General features: G+C 35.8%; 1 protein-coding gene across 1 annotated transcript in view; it reads left to right on the top strand.

The window, feature by feature from the left end:
* The window catches only part of Eea1 (early endosome antigen 1), a 199,222-nt gene that overhangs the window by 152,580 nt on the left and 20,897 nt on the right, over window positions 1–25,745 (top strand). The window contains exons 11-18 of the mRNA XM_013518252.1: window positions 3,626–3,964; window positions 7,906–8,055; window positions 8,828–8,947; window positions 14,037–14,240; window positions 15,561–15,761; window positions 18,357–18,470; window positions 21,280–21,435; window positions 23,487–23,626. Coding sequence (XP_013373706.1) covers window positions 3,626–3,964; window positions 7,906–8,055; window positions 8,828–8,947; window positions 14,037–14,240; window positions 15,561–15,761; window positions 18,357–18,470; window positions 21,280–21,435; window positions 23,487–23,626 — 1,424 coding nt within the window. The remainder of the gene's footprint in view (window positions 1–3,625; window positions 3,965–7,905; window positions 8,056–8,827; window positions 8,948–14,036; window positions 14,241–15,560; window positions 15,762–18,356; window positions 18,471–21,279; window positions 21,436–23,486; window positions 23,627–25,745) is intronic.

Genomic DNA, 25,745 nt, shown 5'->3' with positions numbered 1-25,745 from the left:
GTTAATCGTATTTCATTGTTAAAGGTGGATATATAAAAGACACGGAACTGTTTAGAGCATATACATTTCATAAAATCTAAGATGTCAGAGAGCCCCCTATAGCCTTCTCGTTCTTCTCACTCATTCTCATTACTTAGGCAAGTAACAAATTAATAGTAAGTGAAACTTAATGTAGGGACATTGGCAGCGTAGGAAAATGTGTTGAGAAGGCAACTGATGAGTGGCCATTGGAAAAGGAAGGATTTTCCTTATCCAGATAATTAGGTTGTGAGGTAAGTGTAGCATTTATTTTATAATTTTAAGTTTGAATAGGGTCCATATTTTAGGGAGGATGAATTCATTTATTGACTAATTGTGTTGTGAAAAATCTATTGGATTTAGAATCATATTCATGACTCTATCCGCTGGCCAGCTCCCATCTGTAAATGAGAATGGTAGCGTCTGTCTCAATTTTATTATAAGAACACTAGTATGGAGAAGTAAAAATAATCTTTTTTTTGATGGAGTCTACTCTACTTTAAAAAAAACTCAGTCCTCAAAAACTATGTGTTTCCTGTAACATTTTATTTCAGATTTCATGGAAGACCATAATAAGAATGAAAAGTTTGTAATACTAATATCATTTTCCTTTTGCTTGTAAAATTATATAAGTTAATTATGTTTTTTTAAAAAAAGAAAGTGGTTTAAGTTATGTAATAAAGCAAATAATTTTTTAAAAATTTTATTTATTTTTTATTTTAAAAATAAAAGAACAAGAACATGTTAACAAACACACATTTACAAAATAACACAGGAACAATATAAGCAATACTGAAATTTAGACAAGGTGATAGGAAATTAACATTGGTTGTTGTATTACATACTGATTTCTTCAAAGTGGTTACTTAGGAAAACAAATACACGTAAGATTGATCAAATAATTACTCATTAACTGTTCCTTTCAATAAAGCAATAGAAGTTAGTATTACAACTCTGTTAGCTGTCCTGTATATACATATAAACATAATTTTCCCCTTTATTTTCTTTTCCCTCATCCCAGTTGCTCTTTACTTTTAGGCAGTTTCCTTTCATTTCACAATGTCTATCATACCTCCCAATTTTATTCGCTCGTTCAGGTTCTTACACTAGTGAGACATATATTGTTTCACATGCGGGTCTGATTTATTTCACTTGTGAGTATGGTCTCTAGTTGCATCCATTTACCTATAAAAGCCTTGAGTTTCTCTTTCTTTTTACCCGAGTAATACTCCATTATATAAAAATACCAGAACTTTTTTATCCATTCCTCAGTGGATGGACATTTGGGTTGCTTCCACAATTTAGCTATTACAAATTAAAGCAGATAATTTTTTAGTCAAGTAAATTTTAAACAATCCTAGTTATGTCCTGCATTTTTGCTTCTTAGAACTAAGCTTTTGGAAGGGTATTTAGGAAATGTAGGATTATTTGGTGGCTTTATAAGTAAGACTGTTGTGGGAAATTATGCTCATTAACTCACGGTTAGTCTTACTTTTCATACCATGTTTAAAAATTACATGCTGCTCAAATCCTTAATATATTGTGTGTGGTTGCATAATGAAATTTATTGACTTGGAATTTTCTTTAAAATCATTTATAAATCAATGAATAGACTTAATGTAGTTTATGAATGCTAAACTAAATGCTGTTTTTCTAAACAAAATAAATATAAAATTATGTGAAGGAATACCTAATGTTGTTAATTGGTAACACAAATGTTTCTAAAAAGATTTTCCTAACATAGTTGAACCTGAAGGATCATTTTTCTTCTTTAGTTTTTTGACTTTACTTCTTTTTTTGTTTGTTGCTTGATCAGAGCATACATCTCTTGGCTAATTTTGCCGCAAGACCCTGTTTGCTCTTACTTTTTTTTTTTTCCCCTGAGACAGGGTCTTGCAATGCCTTGAACTCACTGTGTAGCAGGCTGGACTTGAGCTTGGGGTAGTCCTCCCTCCTCAGCCTGCTGACTGCTGAGATTCTAGGTGTACGGCACCACGCCTGTGCTTCTAGCTGCTTAGCTTCTCTCTCCCCGTCTCTCTCACACACCTCCGTCATCGGGCTGGGCATGGCTTTTCTGTAGTGTGCTCTTACTTGGTAGTTTACATGAATTCACTGCTCAGGTAAATGTTCAAGAACCTTTACTGCTGCTTTTCCCAAATTAGTGTTGAGGCTTATTCCCCATGAGGTGACGGGATATGCTGTTTCCTCACCTGCAACTTGCTTTTTTCCTTCCTTCCTTCTTCTCTCTCTCCCCTTCTCCCTTTCTCCCTCCCTCCCCTGCCTGTGCTTGTGCCTCTCTCTCTCTCTCTCTCTCTCTGTATATATATATATATATATATATATATATATATATTTGTGTAGAGCAGATGGCATGCATCATGTGTATATATTCCTTAATTCCTTTTACCACTTTTAAAACCAAACTCAAACTACTATTTTCAAGGGTCTTACTAATCAGCCCACTTGATTTTGCTCATTTTATTTTTTTGAAGTTGTATACTGAAAAGAATTTTTCTGTTAATTTTTTTTGAGGAGACTGCCAGAGCCTCCTATATGCTAAGCAGGTGCTACCACTGAACTGCCACGCCCCCCTTTTTTTTCCAGACAGGGTTTTGCTGTGTATGTCAGGGTGACCTTGAACTCACTGTGTAGCTCAGGCTGGCTCAAACTTGGAACAGTCCTCCTGCCTCAGTCTCCCGAGTGCTGGGATTATAGGTGTGCGTCACTATGCCTGGCTTTCCAGCACTCACTAATCCATTTTTGTTTGTGCAATTCTTTTAAATTTTCTTAGATTTTTTTCTTTGGTGTGTGTATTGCATTTATATTGTAGTTAGTTTAAGGAACAGAAGCTTTGATTGTCCTTATTTCTGTATTTCCCCTTTCCTGCACGCTGCAGATAATAAATGTCCACTGACTGGCTCATCATGTACTTACAGTGGCTTCTTGTCCTGGCTGATTTGCTGACAGAAATAAGTTAAGGTTTTGACCCGTATTTTATGTGTAAGAATGTTGACTTAAAACGTTCAGTGTTGGTAGCAACAGCATCGTCGAGACTAGACTCTGACAGCTGGTTTAGGCTACTTAATCGCGGCCTTTGATTGAAGGTGCCATTGTTATAGCTTGTACTGGATAGTACTGAGTAAACCATCAAATATCAGGTGGGTAGGTGGTACCTTTTCATGTACCTGGAAGGGAATTCATAGTAGTCCTAGCTTGTGACTCTAAAAATGGTCTTACGGAGAAGAGAAGAAAAGATGTAATCAGTAGGATCAGGCCTGCTCAGGCAGTGGTTAATGTTATGCTGAAGCTCTTACCACCATGCACTTGCAAAGCAGCATCAGAACTGACCTAGTAGATTGTTATTCAGAGTAGTTTCTGGTGGAAGAAAAGTAGTTCCAATTTTTACAACTCAAATGGAAGTATATAAATATATTGCATACCCCAAAGAATCCAGTAGATTTCAATGTTTTCATTTTATGTAGCATTTTCTCAGCAGTTTTCATGTAGTACTATATTACTAAAGTTTAGTCATGTGGACCAAAGATTGACTAAATGGAGTAATTAAATGTATTTGGAAAAGAAATGTATTGTTAAATTGACTTTTCAGAACTTGACGGAAAAATTGCTGAAGAGAGAACTGGAGTATACCCAGTTAGAGGAAAAGCACAACGAAGAGTCTGTGAGTAAAAAGAATATGCAAGTCAGCCTTCATCAGAAGGACCTCGACTGTCAGCAGCTGCAGTCCCGGCTGTCTGCCTCTGAGACCTCTCTGCAGAGGATGCAGGCAGAGCTAAGTGAGAAAGGAGAGGCGAGCCAGAAGCTCAAGGAAGAGTTGTCTGAGCTGGAGACCAGACACCAGCATCTAAAGGCAGAGTTCAAGCAGCTGCAGCAACAAAGAGAAGAAAAGGAGCAGCACGGGCTACAGCTGCAGAGTGAGATCCATCAAGTAAGAGGTGTTCATGTTACTCGCTGGAATCCCACCTCTCCTTACAGCGCTTGATGGTGGTTTGATTGTAATACAGTTTATATTTTTAAAAAGTTGCACTTTTTAAGATTGACTCTAAATTTCTACATCTTATAGTGTTATCGAATCTCATTTCCTTTGATTTTAATGTTCCTTAAGAAAAATAATAGAATCAGTCTTACAGTATTGTTATGAAGTATTTATGAATTAAATCATATAAATTGCTTACAAGTAGGTGTGGCACTCCAGAGGCTGAGGCAGGAGGACCTTGAGACCCTATCTCCAAGAACTAAAGAAAGGCCTCTCTAGGGCATTGGGTAACACACACACACACATACTGCTTAGAAGCTTAGAATGATGCTTGGCTTGGCACATGGTAGGCGTTTACTAGGTTTTAGTTATTATACTTAATTCACTTGTTGACCATTCTTATTTACAAATTTTTTCTTTTTTTCTTTTTGGTTATCAGCTTTTTCAGATATAATTATAAAGTCATCAGTATAAAAATGAAATATTTTAAAAGTAGAAAAAAATCAATCCCAGAAAACCTGTTTTGGTAGGTGAATTATCTATCACATGAAGCTTGATGGAATTTTATTTTGCCATTAGCTTAATTTTTATTTTTTTATTATTTATTTATTTTTTCATCCCGGGAGTGGAACTCAGGACCTCGTGCTTGCCGGGCAGGCGCTGTGCTGCTGAGCTACATCCCCAGCCCTAGCTTAATTTTTAAATATCTACTTTAAGTATTGCTTATAGATAACATTAAAATTTAATTGAAAATGGAAATTTGGTGGAGATTAAAGTTCTCAGCCATTGTTTAGTGATATATTTAAGTGGCAGTGATTATTACAACTAATTGTATGACTTTCTACTTTAAATATTAGTGATAACACTGACAGTGAGAGTAATTTATTGAGCTTTAATTGTGTTTTAGGAATTAAATACTTCAAGTGTATTATTATTATTTTTGGGCGGGTACTAGGAATCGAAGTCAGTACTCCTGCTTGCCAGGCAGGCACTGCACCACTGAGCTAAAACCCTGGCTTATTGACATTAATTTATGAAGTTAGACTATGAGTTCTTTTTTTTTTCCCTTGGTGTTGGGAATTGAATCCCAGAGATTTCACGCTGAGCTGTATCCTCAAGACTTTTTATTTTATTTATTTGTTTAATTTTGTATCATGGTCCCACTGGGTCACCAAATTGTTCAGGCTGTGCTCAGGCTGAGCTTGAACTTGAAATCCTCTTGCCTCACCCTCCTAATGTGCTGTAATTACAGACATACCAGGGCTGGCTAAACTGCTCCTGGCTTAGATTATGAGTTCTGTGAGACACTGGATAAGAATAGTTGGGGATATTTGCTGAACTTTGTGTTCTTCTTCTCTATTTTCTTGTTTTTTGTTTGTTTGTTTGTTTGTTTTTTGTTTTTTGCTTTTTTGAGACACAGTCTTGCTAGTCCAGGCTGACCTTGAACTTGCTATGTAGCCAAGGACGACCTCAAACTGTGGCAGTCCTGCCTCAGCCTTCTAGGTGCTGAGCTTACAGGTGTGAGCCACGATACCTGGCTTCCTTCTCAGTTTTCATTGCCTCATCCTTTCACTTACACTTTTAGGTCACTCTAACACACTGACTGATCTCCTTGCCTTTAATTACGCCATCAGAGTGATCTTCATGTAGCCACAGAGTAACACCTTACGAGCAAATCTTGCTATGAGAGGTTTATGGACCAGCCCTGCTTTGTTGTCTGTAATGGTTCTTTGTGGCATGCACTGCCCTAGTGGTCTTGTTGACCTTCCTTCTCAGTTGTTTACCATTCTTTAATTTATTCTCCACTGTAATTCTCTGGTGAATAAGGTGGATGAGGATACACTGTAATGTTTTACATCCTGACTTCCATTCTTTCTTTCTTTTTTGTACAAGGAGTCAAACTCAGGACCTTGCACTTGTCAGGCAGGCACTTTGGCCACTGAGCTATGTCCCCGGCCTTCCATTGTTTCAACTTTCTTGTTGCTGGGACAAGATACCCAACACTCACAAGTTACGGAGGAGAGGTTTATTTCAGCTCACAGTTTACTGAGGTTTCAGTACATAGCTGGCTGGCTCCACGGCAGGGCAGCATGGCAGAAAGGTGTGACAGGAGAAATAGCCCATGGCAGGGCAGGAAAGAGGCAGCGAGCCCCTGTTGTCTCACCAGGCTACCTGCCTTTCAGATGGTGCTGCCCACACCCAAGGTGGGCCACCTCATTATCCACACCCAGAACTGTGATAAACCAATTAGTGGACTGACTCAGTACCACACACCTTTACTCCCAGTATTACACACCCTGGAACCAGCCACCTCCAAATAGCCCCGCCTGTGAGTGGGTGCGGCTTTGGGGCACATCTAGATACACGCCCTAACACATAGTACAGCCCTCGGCAGCAGCGTTCACAGTAGTTTTGATCACACTTGCTAAAGACATGAGGGAAGACTTTCACAGTTGCTTCAGAAGGTGGCAAGAATGATAACTGGCAAGAAGGTTTTAGATGTTATGAATGGTATATATTCTGACAGCCAGCTTGTTCCCTTGTATCAGGAAATAACATGTGTCCAGTTTTCTTATAGAACTTGATTTTTTCTTGCCAATTGTTAGTTTTTATTGAAAAATTCAAGTATAAACATACAAGTATATTATGTTTATAAAGTGTACAGAGTACAGAAAAATACACCACAAAGACTTTTTATATTTTCAGATATAACTTGAAGAACTTTGACTGCAAGCAGTCATATAAAATACTCGTTACTAATACATAATAAATGATACCCAGTCATCTGCTCTCATGTGTTACAAGGCGGATGTGCTGGAATGTGCTTAGTATGTAGCCTTGCCAGGTATCCAGGGTCCTCAGCTCCTTGCCAGTCTTTTATCCTTCACTCCCAGCCTTGGTACAGGCATTCTGAGATGAATACAGACTAGTTTTTTTGGTAAAAGCTTATAGAGAAAAAAAGCTGTTATTTTTGGTGGTATTAGAGAAAATACTGTAAGAAAATGATGGCTCTGAGCTGCATGGCACATTTGTCCTTTACATTTAACTGGAGGGCATTTTGTTGGGGGCGTGGTGCTAGGAATTGAGTCATAGTCTTGTGTGTGATGGGCAGGTGTTCTGCCACTGCACCATACCCAGCCCCTGGGGTACCCTTAAAGTTAATTAATAAGGATTATCTAGCACTTACTTTTATACTTTTTTTTTGGTACTGGGACTCAAACTCAGGACATTGTGCTTGCCAGGCAGGTGCTTATGCAGCTGAACTATATCCCCAGCCCCTAGCACTTATTTTTAAAAGATTATACTGTTTTCTCTATTTTATTTAGAAGTTATATGCCAATTTAAGTATTTAAAATCTGTATAATACCCAAATGTAAGAAATCAAATATAGTGGTTTTTAACCTCTGGAAAACCAAAAAGAATCATGGTTAATCTTTAAAAAGTACTGTGAAATAGGTCTGAATGTACCATAAATATCTTAAATTTTGGGTTTTATTTTATTAAGTTCCTCAAGTGAGTCTAACACTTATACACAAAGCAGAGCCTGGTCCTCTTTGTTTTTTTAAACCAGTGAAACAGTAAAATCTCTCATGCTTAGTCATAATTTTATTTGATTAATTATAGCTTAGTACATGTGCTGCTGAAGTAAGGACATGACTATAATTTATGATTAGAGTTTAATTGCTGTTTAAATTATTATATAAAATTTTAGATTTCTCCAGAGTATCATGAACATTAAAATACTATACTTATTTTAAGTTTATTGTTACAATTTAGATATACATAATGACCACATAGTATACTTACATTGCTGAAAAATAAAGCATTTTTTGGCAAAGTAGGTGTAGTATGTGTGTTTATGTAAATGTGCATATTTTAACTTATTTTTTAAGTTGCATAGCAAACTTTTAGAGACTGAGCGCCAGCTAGGAGAAGCTCATGGTCGGCTGAAGGAGCAGAGACAGCTTTCAAGTGAAAAACTGATGGATAGAGAGCAACAAGTAGCTGACTTACAACTCAGACTTTCTCGTTTGGAAGAACAGGTAAGCTGGTGTTTCAGATGGATTGTTACTAGCAGATTTATTAACAGCTTCAAGATTTTAAATACAGTTATGATTCATAATCTTTTCATTGTCAAAAACATTAATTAGGCTTTTTGTACTTTAAATTACAACATTCTCTTCAATAAAAACATCCTGCTTACTGACTAAGTTACTGCATTTTACTGTGATTGGATTTAGTAAAGCTCTCAACAAAAGCACAAGAAGAGGACCATTTTTTTCAGTGTTAGGAAAAACTCCAGCGTAGCTGTCTGTTAGGCTGCAGCTCTCCTTAGCCGGGAAGGGCTGGTTCCTGATGAGTCGTGGGCAGTGAGCACTTGGTGAGGATTGCAGATGATGCCAAGTTGTGCATGTGATGTAGAATTTGGATCTAAAGATTTTCACTTTTAAAAGTTAAGCTTGCGGTTGATAGCGTGCTATCCTAATTAAAGTTGTTGGTGCTCACAGTGGTGCACGTTATACACTTAAAGTGAAAAGTAGAAAATTATGTCTTTTATTTGAGTTGAGCAAGTATTCAGGGTTGAAATCTGTAGCTTCAATAGATTTTCTTTTAGAAAAAAATTGTAGATTATTGTTACAGATAAATTGTATGTAATTAATTGCTTGGTCATATTAATATGAAAAATGAGCTAAATGCCCACCTAGAAAAAGATTTGCATTCTTTTCAAGATAAGAGTCTGTTAGTTAGAAAATAGTTTCTTCATCATGAGATTAACATTCTGCAAGTAATGAGGTGCTACTTTTTCTCTTTAAGTTGAAGGAAAAAGTAACAAATTTCACAGAGTTGCAGCATCAATTAGATAAAACAAAACAACAGCATCAGGAACAACAAGCTCTTCAACAAAGCACTACAGCAAAGCTACGGGAAGCTCAGGTAAGTGTTTGAATAATTAACATCGTTAACAAAAATTAAACAAATTATTATTCTGATGTGATGGAATGAGATAATGTAATTTATTATAAAGAATTTTGATAATTTTCAATATTTTGGATAGTAAGAAAATACTTTTACTAAGGTGAAGAGTTCAAATAGTTTATTTTTATTCGTTTGTTTGTTTATTTATTTATTTAGTCTTTTTGAGGCAGGGTCTCGCTGTGCAGTTTAGGCTGGCTTTGATCTTACTTTGTAGCCCAGGCTGGTCTTGAACTCGCAATGATCCTCCTGCCTCAACCTCTTGAGTGCTGGGATTACAGACATGCACCACCACGTCTGGCTAAAATACTTTAAAATATTATTTGTTATGAAAATTTGTGAATTTTAACCAAAATTTATAAGCTGGTCATGGTAGTGGATACGTGTAATCCCAGCACTTGGGAGGCTGAGGCCGGAGGATTGCCATGGGTTTGAGGCCAACCAGGGCTACATATTGAGTTCAAAGCCAGCCTAAACTATATAGCAAGACCCTGTCTCAAAACAGAAACACCCAAATTTATATAAAATATTTAACTATTAAATGTCCTTGTTAGAAAATTTATATTTAAATGAATAATTTATCTATTAAATATATCTAGTTTAAACTTTATTTAAATTATTAATAAATAATTACTTATTTGTTGCTTACTGAAGTACCTTATTTGAAAAAAAAATTAAATATTCAAATAAAATTTCCTGGTTTAGTTAGCCAAGGTATAAGGGCATTTTTAAAATTTTCTACAGTAAAATTTAATATTTTTTGGCCATGTCTTTCTTTTTAACCATCCTCTGAACATTAAAATATTAGGTATAGAAAACATAATTGATCGAGTTACATTTATACGGTTGTGCAGAATATTTTAGAAGGTTTAAAGAAGCTTAGTTGTTGTTTTGTTTGATGAGGGCAGGCTACCAAATATTTGATGTGAGTCTGACTTCGATATAATTTATCCCTTCATTGTTCGGTCAGCACTGAATGCTATTGAGCACTGTGTGTCAGGCGCTGCTCAGCCCTGGGAGTGAGAGGCAGAGTGCCCGTCCCTAGGGAGCGGCAGCTCCCCAGGGTACAGGGAGATGACCCCAGCTTTTGAGGGAAGCGGCTGGGGTCTCAGCCGTAAGGCGTTGTTCCTGTTAGAGTTTGGAGTGCAGCAGGAGAAGAAGAAAGACTTGAAGGAGGCGGGAGCATGAGCGGTATGGATGTCAGAGGCATTAGTAGTGCCTTAAAGGTCCTGAGGCTGGATTGAGTGAGAAGAAAGTTGGTGCCTGCGGCAGTGCAAGTGATAAGAGTTAAAAAGGTCAGAGTCACAGAGATCGCAGAGGATCAGAACGTATAGAACTTCATAGGTAATCTTAAGGATTTATTGTACTTCTTTTGGAGTGAGATGAGAAGTCACGCAAGGTTCTGAGCAGAGGAGCAACGTGGTCCGACTGGCAGTGTCACAAGATTAGTCCGGTGGCTCTGTTGAGGGCAGATGGGACTGGTGCGTGAGTTGCAGCCAAGACATGAACAGATTACTGTTCTAATCCAGATAAAGACTGATGTGGTTGGGACTGGAGTGAAAACAGGGCAGGTAGTGAGAAGTGGACAGAGTCTGGATATTTTTAAAGGTGGGGCTGACTGGTGTGCTCATAGGTGGATGTAGAATATTGAGAGACAGATCAAGAGTGACTCCAAGGATCTGGACCTGGACGATTAGTACAGAGGTCAAGCAAGACAAAAAGAGAGAATCCCATTGCATTTGGTAGCATGGAGGTCTTTGATGATGTTATAAGAGGAATTTGAATAGAGAAGTGGGGTGAAAAACTGTTTAGAGAGGGTTCAGGGAGGATGGGAAGAGGAAGCTGGATAAAGTGTATGTATCTGGGATTTTACTGTACATGGTAGGGGAGGAATGGGCATAAAAGCAATCATGGAGAATTTCGTGTGGATCAGCAACCAAATAGGCTTCCTTATACTGTGCTCCCACATTACAGATAAAGCTGCAAACAGCACCCTTTTGCCTTCTTATACCAGGCTGTGTCTCCGGCTGAGGGAAGAGCAAGGGACACATTTGAACATGCTTAGCTCCTCATTCCTCACCTGATGATGTTTAATTGTGTGTGTGTGTGGTGTTGGGGAATGAACCCAGGGCTTTTGCATGGAGCTGCATCCCCAGGCCTCTTCAGCTAATTAAAGAGATGCAGTGAGTATAGTTTGAAAGCGTATGTGCACATAAAATTATCATAGTGACACAGATGGTAGTTACCTAACCTAGACGGTCTGGAAAAGAGGAGTCATAGAAATGTCTCAGAAGTGACAGGCTGAGCCACTGGTAGATAGTTGGGTGTGCGGAGATGGTGACAGAAGTATATCCAGGTAGAAGTTGCAAGGACAAGGAGAGTGAAGCTAGTGTGAATTGAACCGTTAGGTTTTGCTGGACTTAAAGTTCATAAGGGATTAACTTCATGTGGGCAAATGGTGAACGTGATGAAAAATACCTGTTAGATAAACAAATAAATTGGTAACCTTGTTCAACATAAAGTATATGAAAATACATAAAAAAGAAATATATATGAAAATCTGATGTTTGATTAATGAGTAAGTGAGAACTGAGGGAGTTGGGCATGTAAGTGTAAATTACTTTCAAAATTTAAATGTGAATTGTATAAAGACTGAATGGAAGCTGACAGTATTTTTGAGAAAAAGAGATCTAAATGTGTTTGTAGCCTAGGACAAAGAGGCTGGTAAAGAGGAGGTTATTCTTATACTGGAAGTGAAGTGGCTGATGCAGTTTGATAATAAAAAGCTGTGATATCACTCATGTAATGGGTGGTACGGACTTGAACCTCACTCAAGCTTGAGCAAAGCAGGGCGGTATGGAAACATACACGTATGATTATATAGGTCAGGGAATGGAAATTCAGAGTAAATTGTTCCTGAAAATTTTATACTTCAGTATAAAGTTGGAGATAGTAATAGCTGAATATCAGGCAAGCAAAAATCAAGAACTTGGAGAGAAGATTGAAGTTTTTAAGAAGACATTAAGGATAATGTGGATGGTGGGGCCCTCATTTGGATGAATGGGTTGAAAAGACAATTCTGAGTACATAATGGAGGCTGGAATCAGAAGTTTATAGTGGCACAAATTTATGAAGGTTTTGGGTCTATTCTAACAGTGCCTACAGAGATACAGGAATAGATGCAGCAGATTGCAACACTGACCTAGAATTGTACTTTTGGGGGGTGATTGGCTTGAAAATTTTGAGGTGAAAGGAAACGGAGAATGTGATGGGAAGAATATTTGTTAGATCATCCATCTATGCAGTTTAGGAAGAGAAGCTAGGTATAGTGAGTAAGTTAGAAGGAAATTGAGGTCTCTGATACTGGAGATGAGGTCATAAAATTGGAAACTGCTCAGGAAGTTTGGTAACAGAGTAAGATAGGTGGGATTTTTTTAGCTGAAACAATTTCAGGTTATTGTTTATTACTGCAATGTGGAATGAATGCAGGTCCAGGAATTAAGATGATATGTATGTTGAGGCTGTGCTCTTAATTCTCTGTGTATTTTGTATTTCCCAGGAAATTGGCAGAAATTGGGATTGAGAGAAAAACTAAATCAGGTCTCAAGTCTTCAGTGAATGAGGTAGGGATTTATAGACGATAGCAGTAAAGACAGAGGATAGAGTAAGATCAGCATTTCCAAAGCAGCACCCTTGCCTGAAGAAGAGAGCAGTGACAGGGAGAATCCAGGGAAAGGCCCATCTCCTGTGTGTGCCCAACAGAATAAGGCTGCCTGAACAGAGAGAGGGAGGTGGAATTGGATTCTGTATAGAGAAAACCAAATTTCAGTTAAGACTTGGAAACAGAGTAACTCTTCTGGGAAAAAGTGTCTGCCTAGAACTGTAATTCCAGAAGAACAGTGGCATGTGGAGAGAGGGTTAGTGGTGGCAGGAAAAGAAGCTGAGAGAGGGAGGTTTGGTTGCTTTGCCAAATGACTGCTTTTCCCATGACTGCTGCTTGGGGGGATGAGAAGCACTTTTGAAGGTGACTGATCTGAATACTGCAGTACTGGCACAAATCATTGAGGGTATGAGGCGGCTCCTGGTGCTGTCTCAGCAAGGTGCTGTGGGCTGCTGTCAGGTTTACAGTTGGGCTGCCTGGGGCCTTGTTCTGGGGAGACACTGTCTTCAAGAAAGACGGAGAGAGAAGCGGAGTATATGGAATCTGATAGCTGGTGCAAGTGGGTCTTGTTCTGGGTATGCGCTATTGCATTGTGCTCTGTATAACATTAAGAGCTTTGGTAAAATAAAAGAGGGATTCTTAATTTATTGATAAAGGAGTCCTAGTAGGGTATTAACGTGAACCTGCAGAGGTATATGTGTTACAGTGTTCATCATTTTTACACAAAAGTATACGGGTTAATCATTCTTTATTCAGTGAATGTTTTAGAACATGTAAAGAAAGTTAGAACACATGTCAGATATCTGACATCAGTGAATACAAGAGGTAAAAGTTCTCACCTTTGTACAGCACACATTCTAATAGGAAGTGGAAGGAGGTAGAGAAATGTGAAGAAGTGCACTATTTAGTGTGTTAGAGATAAATGAAAGAAAGAAGCAACAAGGATAATGGAATATTGGGAAAGCTGCAGTTTTGAAAGGCCTGGCTAACGGTGACACTGCGCAGACCTGAAGGAGAGGGAGCGGAGCACGTGGCAGGAGGGAAGTGTTTCAGGCAGAAGGTTCTTAGTGTCCCTGGTGTGACAGAGACGTAATGACTCCGTGTGTATCTGAGGTGGAACAGAGGAGTAGTAGGAGGTGAGGACAGAGTGTTGGGAAGAGAAGGCTACTACTTACAATTTTTTGTTGTTAAATTCTTATCAATAAGATAGATTTATATTATCAAATGTGTAGGTCTAATTAAATTTGCCACGTTAAAATGTAACAATTAGTTTTAAAGGTATAAGACTAAAATGCTGAGTGGTGAAATTCATAATCACTCATTTTATGTTTGAGAAATATCTTTTTTAAGTTCTCTGTCCTTAAAATAGGAGTTTTCAATTCTTTACAGAATGATTTGGAACAAGTCCTGCGTCAAATTGGTGATAAGGACCAAAAGATCCAGAACCTCGAAGCCTTGTTACAGAAGAGTAAAGAAAGCATTTCATTGCTAGAAAAGGAAAGAGAGGATCTTTATGCCAAAATCCAGGCTGGTGAAGGAGAGACTGCTGTTCTTAACCAGTTGCAAGAAAAAAATCATACACTACAGGAGCAAGTAAGCTTGTAAAGTGTATTATGTTTCTAAAATTTACCTTCCTGAGTCTTATTAAATGCTTTATTTAAATCATTCATTGGAAAAGTAGAGATGTTATTAATAATATATACTTGCCTGATGGTGTTTTGTTATGTTTAAAAAAAGGAGTGAATAACAATATACATTAATAAGCCAAAGGTATTATCAAGTGTTAGTTGATACTGTGAATTGGTTAATATTCAAACTTGCAGTTATAATTTGATAATATATATCTTTGAACAATATATAATTAGTAAGTTTAATAAGTTGCTTTGTTGTTCAGAAATTCCTATGGAGCTTAAGAGACACAACATTTAAGCTAATATATTTTCAAACTGAAAATAATTTACAGTTGCTTTTTGGAAGAGTTACCTAGTGAGATAATTATTGTTATCTAAGTATGCACATATTTAGAACAGAGTAGCAGTAGGCCATATCACATTTTTGGGAATTAGGTATAACATATTTTTCCCCACTTGTCCAACTTAGGTCTGGAATTCCTTTGGAATGTTTTAGGTAGTTTCTATGAGGACTACTTTAGGTCAGCTACAACTTGACTTTGCCTATGATACAAATATGGTGAGGAAAGCAAGTGATGCATGTTTTAAATAGAATAAATTAAAATAAATCTGCATCTTGATTCTGATCGTGTTGGAGTAACGGGTGCTTATTTAACCCTCCTGCTGTAAAAAACTAGAAATGTGGGAGTGGTAGTGGTAACTCCTGCCTAGTGTGAAAAGGCCCTGATTTCAATCCGCAGTATCATCAACAAAACAAAACCATCACAAACAAAGAACATAACATTATGAAAACAAAAGCAAAAACACAGACTGGAAGAAAATATTTGTAATGTATCTATTTGGCCATTTAGAAATATCCAGGATAAATAGTAGCTCTGGTTTTTCAATCAAATCAGTGATTATGTGGGGCTAAAGATGGAAGGTGGGATTGACTACAAGGGGTGTGAGGAAATATTTTGAAGTGATGAAAATATTCTCTATCTCTGTTGTGATAGTTAAATGAGTGTACGCTCTTATCAGATCTCAAGTTGTATACTTAAATTTGGTGAATTTTATAGCATGTGAATTATACTTGAATACAGATCATATTAAAATGATATATCTTTGAATTAGATGTCATATTTTATGATTTGAGATAATAGGTTTACTTTTGGAAAGATTGGAATAATTTTCACTTAAAAAATTGAAATCACCACCAAGCAGCTTCATTCTTAAGTTTGGGTTTCTTAGTTTTGTTATACCATCTGTGAACTTCATAATTAAAGTCATGCTTCTATAATAGGTAACTCAATTAACAGAGAAGCTGAAGAATCAGTCAGAAAGTCATAAGCAAGCCCAGGAGAATTTACATGACCAGGTCCAGGAGCAGAAGGCGCACCTCAGAGCTGCACAAGACCGCGTCCTTTCCCTTGAAACCAGTGTCAGTGAATTAAGTAGTCAGTTAAATGAAAGCAAGGAGAAGGTCTCCCAGCTTGACATACAGGTAACACAGTATTAAAATGCTGTCAGTGTGTTTGTATGAATAGAACATTGATTTTAGACTGTCAGTGTTTTGAATTCTTTTTTTGCCTTACATAGTAATAGAAAAACTTGGGACTAGCAATCAGATAAAGTGTCGAGAGAATTTGTTGAGCCATCTGCTTTGCACAGGCATTTTTTTTTCTTTCTCACCCTTTCTCTTTTCTCTCTCTAAATAAACTACATCTCCTGAAATCACTGGATCTTTTAGCTTTTTCTTTGTTTTGATTGAGTCCTAGTTATTGCTTTGGAAGTACAATTTACTTTGATACTGTATTATACTGTTAGCTTTCTATATTAAATATTTTTAAAGTTTTTATTTCTAAAGTCTTTACAGGTTTGATTAAAAAATACATACATGTTACCATTTTGTATTTTAATTACATTTTTTTGCAAATCTATGGAGCAGTCTTGCTCAAGGAGTCAGTCCTGGTGTGGGAAGTAAGACCTATTTCTTTTTCCATTCTCATCACTGGTTTTTTTATTCTGTATGATAAAAATTTATAGAAACATTTCTAAGCTTTTATTTTATTTTAGGAGAATGATCCCATTGGAAATAAATGTAATAAATGTACTTCCTAGAACTCAGAGATACTATATTTTTCCTTTTTTAAATACAGTTATTTGTGAGATAATTTGTATGAAAACCTGAGATTATTTTGTAAAGTAGGATATATAGCTTTATTTGTCTTTCAGGAATTAAGAGTCTGATAAAAACCTAATGCTTTAAATGGCATTATTAATAAAAATACCAACCGGAAGTGCTTAGCTAAAGAATACTGGTGGTGGCTTTTTAAAAAATATATTAAAGGCATTTCCCACTCCATGCTCCTTTAATTATGTAAGGGTGGTTTTTCAGCTGTTTGCCAGTTCTGATTTCTGTAACATACTTTTAATCCCTGCTTTCAAGATGCTTCCTAGTAACATGATGAGGGCAACGCCAAGAAAAATGCTACTCGTGTGTAGCATGGGGCTGCTCCCGGTGTTCACTGCAGTTCTAAGGGGTTTCCTGCATAGGGTGCAGCAATTGCAGTGATTGGCACGCAGTCTAAACTGACTGCCTGTTAGGGTTGTGCAGGGCTGGCCCAAAGTGGCTGCATACTTCCCTCCGCAGAAGCATTTCTTAAATAGTGCAGACCAGGAGAGCTGTTAAGTCATCCCTGCAAATCTCTTTGTATTACATCACTTTGGGAATCATAGCACATTAGTTGAAGTATACTTTACTGAAAGATCATAAGCAGTTATCATGTAGTAAAATATTTCATGAATTTTTTAGTTCCTCAGAAAGATAAAATGCCATATGTAAATGAAGCTGAATTCATGAAAATAAGTTCTTTATAATCTCTGATACATATTTGTTGGTTAGTATAGGTTTATTTCCTATTCTTTAAGGTGTAGATTTATTCAGCTTTCACTTTTAATTCAGTGTAGATACATGTGCCTTGATACAACCGTTGTTTCTGTGATAATTATTTAGTTGAGAAATATTGTTTTTTGCTTTTGCTTAAAATTACCCCATACAGTATATATTTTAGATTTTCATTGATCTTTTCTTCAGCTAGCTAAAAGACTGTCTCTCCTTTTTCCATCTTTCTCAAAATGCTTTAATTTTAGATGTGTCTGTAGTAATGAGTTTTAATAGTTGTTTAAATGCTTAGGTATAGTGGCACATGCCTATAATTCTAGCACCTGAGAGGCTGAGACAGGTGGATGGATAGTTCAAGATCAGCCTGGGCTATATATTGAGAACATGTCAGAAAAAATAAGTTATTTAAAATACATAAAAGTATTAAAAGTACTTTTGATAATAAGGTGCAACTCTGTTAGATTCTATTTAAAGCTTATGTTAAGCCTTGAGGTTTTTTTGTTTTTGTTTGTTTTTTTGTACCAGGAATCAAGCCCAGGTCCTTGCACTTGCCAGGCAGGTGCTGTGCTGCTCAGCTATGTCCCTGGCCCAAGGCCTTGAGTTTTTAAATGAATAATTTCCCAACTTTATAAGCATCAAAAGTAAAACCCTTTTGGTGAGCAGTTATCAGGGAATAGCACATTTCAAACAGCTCTAGATCTAGTTTTTCTTGGCATTTTGAGTTCTTGGATTCTAGAATTTTTTTTTATTATTTTTGAACCATCACTTTCTTTGGCATAGTTACTGTAATGTTGTAATGTTTATTGTAATGTTGGTAGACTCCACATATTTCCTTCTGAAAAATATAGTGGCCCTTGTCAGTTACAAAAGTGTATCACATTTCTTTCCTTCCAGGGAGGCTGCTATAGTGTCGGTGTCATATAGAAACATCTTCATATCGCTTATCTAAACATTGTCAGTCTTTCCTTCCACACATTCCTACTTGAGGAATTTTTTATTAGTATATGTTTGCAGTGCGTAACATTTATGTTCCTTGTGTAGAGTTGCTACACGTATACAACATATATTAATTTCTTCTTATTTTAACCAAGACTTAATTTTTAAATAGTTTTGTGACAAAAGCAATGTGCACTCAAGCACAGGTAGGTCAGTAGTTAAACATGGAAATAAATAATTCCTAAATTTTTGTTACAGATTAAAGCCAAAACCGAATTATTGCTATCAGCAGAAGCAGCAAAGACTGCTCAAAGAGCAGATCTTCAAAACCACTTGGACACAGCTCAGAATGCATTACAAGATAAACAGCAGGTAGAGAACTTGATGCAATTTCATATCATAACCTAGTGCTTTCATATATAAATTGTAAAAATGTGAAAATGATACTCAACTTCGTATAACCTTAGGATAGATTTGCTTATCTCCCTTATTTCCTCCCTGAGGTCAGAACCAGTTGACCAGTGGATGCAGGAATTAGACAGATAGAGGTAAAAATATCAACTTTGTTTTGATAGATCTCAACTAGTGTTCAGGTGTGGTTGGAATCTGGCTTCCTGGAATTGTATTGTATTTCTTCCCTAGATGAGGTTTGGACATAGACCTGAAATAATTAGTCCAAACTGTTGGTTTATCCCATCAAGCAGCAATGATAGGGAGAGAGGGAGAGACCTGCATATTTGTTTTTAGTAGGTGGAATGGACCATGACCCAGATCTGTTTATTACTTGAAGCAGGAAAAGAGCAATATGCCTTCCATCTCAGTTGTAAGCTTTACCCTTTTTCTTGGGGGTAGAAGGAAGTCAGGGGCTGAGGGAGTAATAGAAGTTACTTCTGATACAGCAGAAGGTTCAAATGTAGGCTGAAGACTAAAGTGTTAATAGTTTTTTTGTCAGGGGAGTTTTTAGAACTTAGTCAAGAAGTAATACTGGTTATTGGTCCATTAAAAAACAATACAGATGAATTTCAAATAAAAAAGGCAAAAAAAATTTTTTTTAAATAAAAAAGGCAAAAAAATTTTTTAAAAAATATTTAACCTTTATTCTAATCTTAGTATTCTCCTTAGATGGAATTTTTGTTACTGAATTTAATATGTATTCTACCAGACCTTTATATGCATTGAGAAATATATGTGTGTTTATAGGTTTGTGTACAGGTCCAGAGGTATTTTCTTTATGCAAATGGAATCACCCAATTTGTGTGGTTCTACAGCTTGCTGTTAATGCACAGTATTGCTAACCATATCCAGAAAGCATTTTTAAGCCTGGGATCAGAGTCAGTAAATATAATGGAGAGATTATTTTAAGAAATATCATATAAAAGTTTAAAATTTATCTGGCAGAATATTATTAACAAAATTGTAAAGCAAATAAAAGATACAATATTTTCTGGGATATGTCTGATAAAGTGTTAATGTCTTTGTTATTTAAATCAGTTTTAAGTAACAAATAAGTGAATTGGCAAGAAAATACAGGTCATTATTAGTTGAAAATTTTGAAGTCTGAAATGAGCAAACTCTAAAACTTTTTGTGCATTCTCTAGATCAGTGGTGGTGAACCTTTTAGAGATGGAGTGCCCAAACTGCAACCCAAAACCCACTTATTTATTGCAAAGTGTCAATACTATAATTAAACCTGAATACTGAGGCTTTAGTTCAGAAAGAATAACTGTTGTCTGGTGCTCTGCTGCTGGGACGACTTGGCTCGTGTGTCTGCTATAGCACAGGTGCATAACTTCACCACCATTGGTTCAGATAGATCTTGGAGCATTTAGAACGTTGGACTTCCAGTTACAGATGTTCAGCCTGTCTGTGCAAATATACAAAATTTGAGAAAATATGAAATCTGAAACATTTCTGGTCCCAAGCACTTCATCTAAGGTATACTCAACGTATATACATGTTCCGAACTATATTAGGAAATGTTAAAGTTCATTAAGAATTGATGACAAATGGAGACAGTACTAACAGGATACATTTACCCTCACAGAGGAAAAGTGTGTGTGTGTGTGTTATTACCAGAGGAAGGACTGGAGAAGGTATGGAAGAACAAGCCACTGTAACACATTGCTAGCATACATTAGTTGAACCTTTTGGGTGGGAGGAAGTGGAGAGGTGTTTAGTAATATATTTCAAAAACTTTAGAATTTTTCATTTCTTTAGCTCATTTATAGTCTTATCATAGCTTCAGAGATTCTCTTTGCATCTCTGTTAATAAATTAAAAAATTTAATACCACTCTAAGGATCTAAAGCATATTTAGCTGAAGAATTGCTACATTTATAAAATGGAAATTTATGCAGTAGAATATTATATTTTAGAAAAATAAATCTGAAAGTTTTATTATGCATTAAAAAAAGGATGTTAAAGTAGTGTGTAAAGTGAGATCCTATTTTTATTTTAGAAGTCCAAAAAAAATAGAAATTAGCATATAGAAAATACATGAAGAAAGTTACTAAAATATTACCACAGTTACTCATGAGTGATGGGTTCACTAGTGATTTTTATTTTGTTCACTATGTACAGTAGCATATTCCAAATGAATTGAACAAATATTACAGGTATGATTACTGCAGTGTTTTTAAAATACTATTTTTATTTTTTTTGGTACTGGGAGTCGAACTCAGGACCCTGTACTTGCCAGACAGGTATTTGTTGCTGAGCTATATCCCCAGCCTAAGATACTATTTTTAAATGGTGTTTTGAACATTTGAAACATTTAGTGCAAAAGTTATTTTATTATTAAGCTCCTTAATAGTCTATATATTTTGACTCCTAAATAACTTTAGAAAAACATTAAAAAGTTGTTCAAGTGGGCTGGGGATGTCCCTAAGCAGAGTACTTGGCTCACACACATTTGGCCCTGGGTTACTACCCGGCACTGCAGACGAAAAACAAAAGTTATGTAAGTGTTGTACCCGATATCTCACTCCACGTATGTAAAACTTCAGTCCTGTACACTGGTAGCTTAAAATAACCTCTGACATACCATTGAACTTATTCAAGGTCTTATTCCACATACTTCAGTGAAATTATGGAGTTTTCAACTCCATAATTGTATTGAACATTTGAGGACTACAAGATAGTAAACCTTATCAAAGTTTTCTTCAATTGTGCTTTTTCTGTAGGAGTTAAATAAAATCATTACACAGTTGGATCAGGTCACTGCAAAGTTGCAAGATAAGCAGGAGCATTGCAGTCAGTTGGAAAGTCATCTTAAAGAATATAAAGAGAAACATCTTTCTTTAGAACAAAAAACTGAAGAGCTAGAAGGTCAAATTAAGGTTTGTATAAAACTTGAATTTAGACATATTTTCTCTTCATAGCATTGGAATTTATGATGGTCTGCCTGAAATCAGATTTTTAGTTAACAAAGATTAAGTTGTGTTATAAACTTGAAAGAATTTACTTGTCTTTTTTCATCTTAATTTTGAATCCATCTTTATTTTTAACTTCTTCATCAATGGGTGTCTTTTGTAAAAATCACAGCTAACATATGTACTGATTTCATTGTGGAGTATTTCCAAGGACAACCAACCAGGCAAAAGTATTTACTGATTTTTTTTCTGTTGTAAAATCTCTTCTGTTCTTTGCTTTTTCCGTGTCTCTATCTCATTCCAGTATAATATTTCAGATATGGTAAGCTTTAAAAATTTTTTGTACTTTTGTACCCTTCTGATTTAATACATTTTAGGGCATGGTAAACTGAATCTCACTTTATCACAATTCCAAGTAGTGGTTTATTTTACTACAGAGATGAAATGACCAGACCAGTGATGATGAACCTTTTAGAGCTTTCACTGATACGCACAGCCTTTTGAGGCATGCGTGCTGTAGGTTCGCCACCACTGTATTAGACATACCCATTTTAGTTACTTTCTCACTGCTGGATAAAATACCCAATATCCACAACTTAAAGGAGGAGAGGTTTATTTTAGCTCACGGCTTTAGTCCATGGTCAGGTGGCTCCAAGGCAGAAACGATGGCAAAGAGGCTGGGCAGAGGAAAAGGTGCTCAGATAGTCACAAATTAGAAGCAGAGGGAAGGAAGGAGCCAGGAGCAAGCACACACCCTTCTGGGGACACAGTGGCCTGCCTCCAACCAGGCACTCTTCCTAACAGCATCTTCAGATATGAACTCGTCAGTGGATGAATTTACTGATGAAGAAAGTGGCCGCCATAGTCCCATCACCTTCTACTCACATGAGAATTTGGGGGAACATTTTAAATCTAAACTGTAACAGTGTTAGGGGATGATCGGCTGTAAGTCTTTTGCCCTTTGATTAAAAGTACGATCAGTTCTACAATCAGATGAAGCATGGGTATGTGGATCATAGAAGCTTGGATCTGTGTACGTGTACATCCATACCAATGTAACATGGGAGAAGAGCGACTTTTACAGTTTTGTTTATAGTTAGTGGTTGTGTCCAACAGCAATAACAATGACAAATTAGGTACAGCTGAAAACAGTGGAATAATGTTTTAATGAAGAAATGACTGTTGAGATTTTGGAGGGACTTATTTAAAAATGTTATTTAGAACTGAGAGTGTCTATTGCTAGTTTAGAAGTGTTCCATATATTTTGTATAAACATTGTAGAATTAATTTATGACATCAAAACCTTTCCTTTCATGAGAATTTTTAAAATCGGTTTTGTAGTAGCCATGGGTACCAGTTGATTTATAAAACATTTAAGTGTGCAAAGTCATTATGACTGTGCAAGAAAATGTATTGCTTTTAGTTATTCCGACTTATATTTAACAATTTGATCTTGTAAGTTTATAAAATTACATAACTATGTGAATACGTATGAGGTGTATACTACACTGAAGAATAGCAGTAACATCTAAAATAAGATTATGAGGCAAAATCAAGAATTTCATTGGCTCTGTATTTACAATCAGTAGATGAGGATTACTTGACAACTACTTTTTGATAATTGTGAATATAAAGATATTTTTAGTGGGTACATAGGTGACTTGTTACATATTTTTTTTCAAATGGGATAATAACTTTTCCTGTGGTAATGAATATTTAGGTTTATTCTCCTGTTTGGAATCAATATGGAAATAGTGACTATACTGTGCAAAGCTGGTGTTGAATATGTATAAATTTTATGATAGGTCCTTTTGAAAGATTCTAAAATGAGTCAACCTTTTGATTCAGTGACGGTTTTAGAATGAGTTTGTTACTATAACATACATTTTTATGATTATTTTTATGTGTTGTAACAATACCAATTTGAATATAAGTAAAAATTATCAGCATATAATATTTAATAGTAGATTGATAATCAGCAACATTAAAATGGCTGCTATGTTATATTTCGTCCATAGAAAATAGAAGCTGAAACTCTTGAAGTTAAAGCAAGCAAGGAGCAAAGCTTGCAGGACCTCCAGCAGCAAAGAAAGCTGAACACAGATTTAGAACTTAGGACCACAGAACTGAGTAAACAACTTGAAATGGAGAAAGAAATGTAAGCTAAACTCTCTCACTTTAAAATTAAGGGAGCGGATTATGAACCAAGTATTCTCAATCTTGTTATAATCCTTAATGAGTTAAGTATTTCTTTTGTGTTGACATTATAAACTTCTGATATTAATGTGAATGAAAAATAATGTGGCCAGGGTTAATTTCACTGTAAAAAACTAAAAACTTAGTTTTATAAAATTTGGGTCAGGTAGTCTATTTTCAACAAAAGTACCCATTTTACTCTTTTTTTTTTTTAATTTTTTTTAGGCAATGTCTCACTATTTAGGCCTTTTATGCCTTTGTTATTGCTGGCTAGGACTTCCAGTAAAATTTGGAATGTAAATTTTATAGCAGATATCATTGCACTGTTTACAGTTCTGGCAAGAAATAATAAATTTTCATCAAGTTTGGGATTGGCTATAGAAGTTTTCCTTGTATTTACTTTATTAGACTGGTGATGTTTCCTTCTATACCTAATTTTCTTAAAGTTTGTTTAAAAATTTGCCTGAATTTTATCAACTTTTTTTCCCAGATCTGGTGATATGATTATGTATTTTTTCTTTGATCTGTTAGTATGGTGAATTATAATTGACTGATTTTTCTCGTAGTAAACCAACCTTGCTTTTATGTGATGCGTTCCACTTGACCATGCTGTAGTATCCCTTTTATATGTTGCTGTCTTAATTTAGTAATACTGTGGGCCCTCCAATCTGTGGGTTCCACATCTGTGGGATCAACAACTGAGGATCCAATATATTCAGAAAAAAATTGTGGTTATACTGAACATATATTGAACTTTTTCTTTGTCATTATTATCTGAACAATATAGTATAACAGCTCTTTATATAGCATTTATATTATATCAGGTAGCATAAGTAGTCTAGAGATAAAGTGTGCAAGAGAATATGCATAGGTTAAAAAAAATACCATTTTAGATGAGCATCTACAGATTTTGATATTTCTGAGGGTCCTAGAACCAGTTCTCAGTGGATACTGAGGACAGTTCTGCTTCATTAGGAATTTTTTAGGCATTTATGGCTATTTGTTTGTAATTTTTTTAATACTATCATCAGATTTCATTTGAACTACTGGCCATAGAAAGGAATTAAGTATTTCCTCCTCTACTTTTGACAAAGTTTTTACGTAGTGAATATTATGTACTACTTAAATGTTTAATAAAATTTATCAGTGAACAAGCTGGGCCTGAAATTCTCTTCGGCTGCTTTATTTAGAATTTAATTTTAAGTAAATTAAGTACGGGTTCAGTGTTTTGTAATTCTGTCATTTTTCTTGAGTCGGCTTGGTAGTTTGGATCTTGCAGTGAATTTGTCCATTTCATCTAAACTTCAAATTTATTGGCATAATAAACTTGAAATGTCTGTGGGATCTATAACATTCATTTTCATTCTTAATAGTGGTCATTTGTCATATTTCTTTTTTTTTTATTTTAAAGACAAAAAGAACAAAAACATCTTAACAAACATATATAATTTAGAAAATAACACAAAACAATACAAGCAATGTAGAATCTCAAAATTTGTCATATTTCTTAATGAATCTAATTAGAGATTTATCAATTTTACAAGATTTTTACAAGAAGCTTTAGAATTAATTGAATTTTTTGTTCAGTTTCTATTTCATTCATATCTCCACATATCTTATATTTTTTCCTTTGAGTTTGGGTTTAGGTTTTTAAAAATAGCCTTTTATTGTGAAGGTTTCCCTGTGGTTGTCTACCTTGTGTCATATGTTTTTTGTTTTTCCTCAGCTCCTCACTCCCTTTATATTCGTCAATGTAGGTGTCACATTTCTGTAGGTAGTAGTACATTGTCTTGGAAGAATGATGCCTGTTTTTTAATTGGCACTACATAGGAAAGGAAGGCCGTATCTCTTTTACTATTACTTCGTGTAAACGTATTTGGGGTTTAACTAAAACGTGCTGCTGTGCTTAGGGTTCAGCCCAATTATAACAGGGTACTAACTCCCCTTTCACAGGGACCACCTGTGTGTGTGCACGTATGTTCATGCACCCAGCCCTTTCCTTCAGTACCTGTCTTATAATGTGCTTCATTACTCTGAATTTTAGAATACATATTTTCTAATTTTCTTTTTCTTCCTCTTTT

The sequence above is a fragment of the Chinchilla lanigera genome, unplaced genomic scaffold (genome assembly GCF_000276665.1).
Source record: "Chinchilla lanigera isolate Chin_1 unplaced genomic scaffold, ChiLan1.0 scaffold00004, whole genome shotgun sequence".
NCBI lineage: Eukaryota > Metazoa > Chordata > Mammalia > Rodentia > Chinchillidae > Chinchilla > Chinchilla lanigera.
The sequence above is the reverse complement of the archived record's forward strand: the minus strand, read 5'-3'. Positions and strand labels throughout refer to the sequence as shown.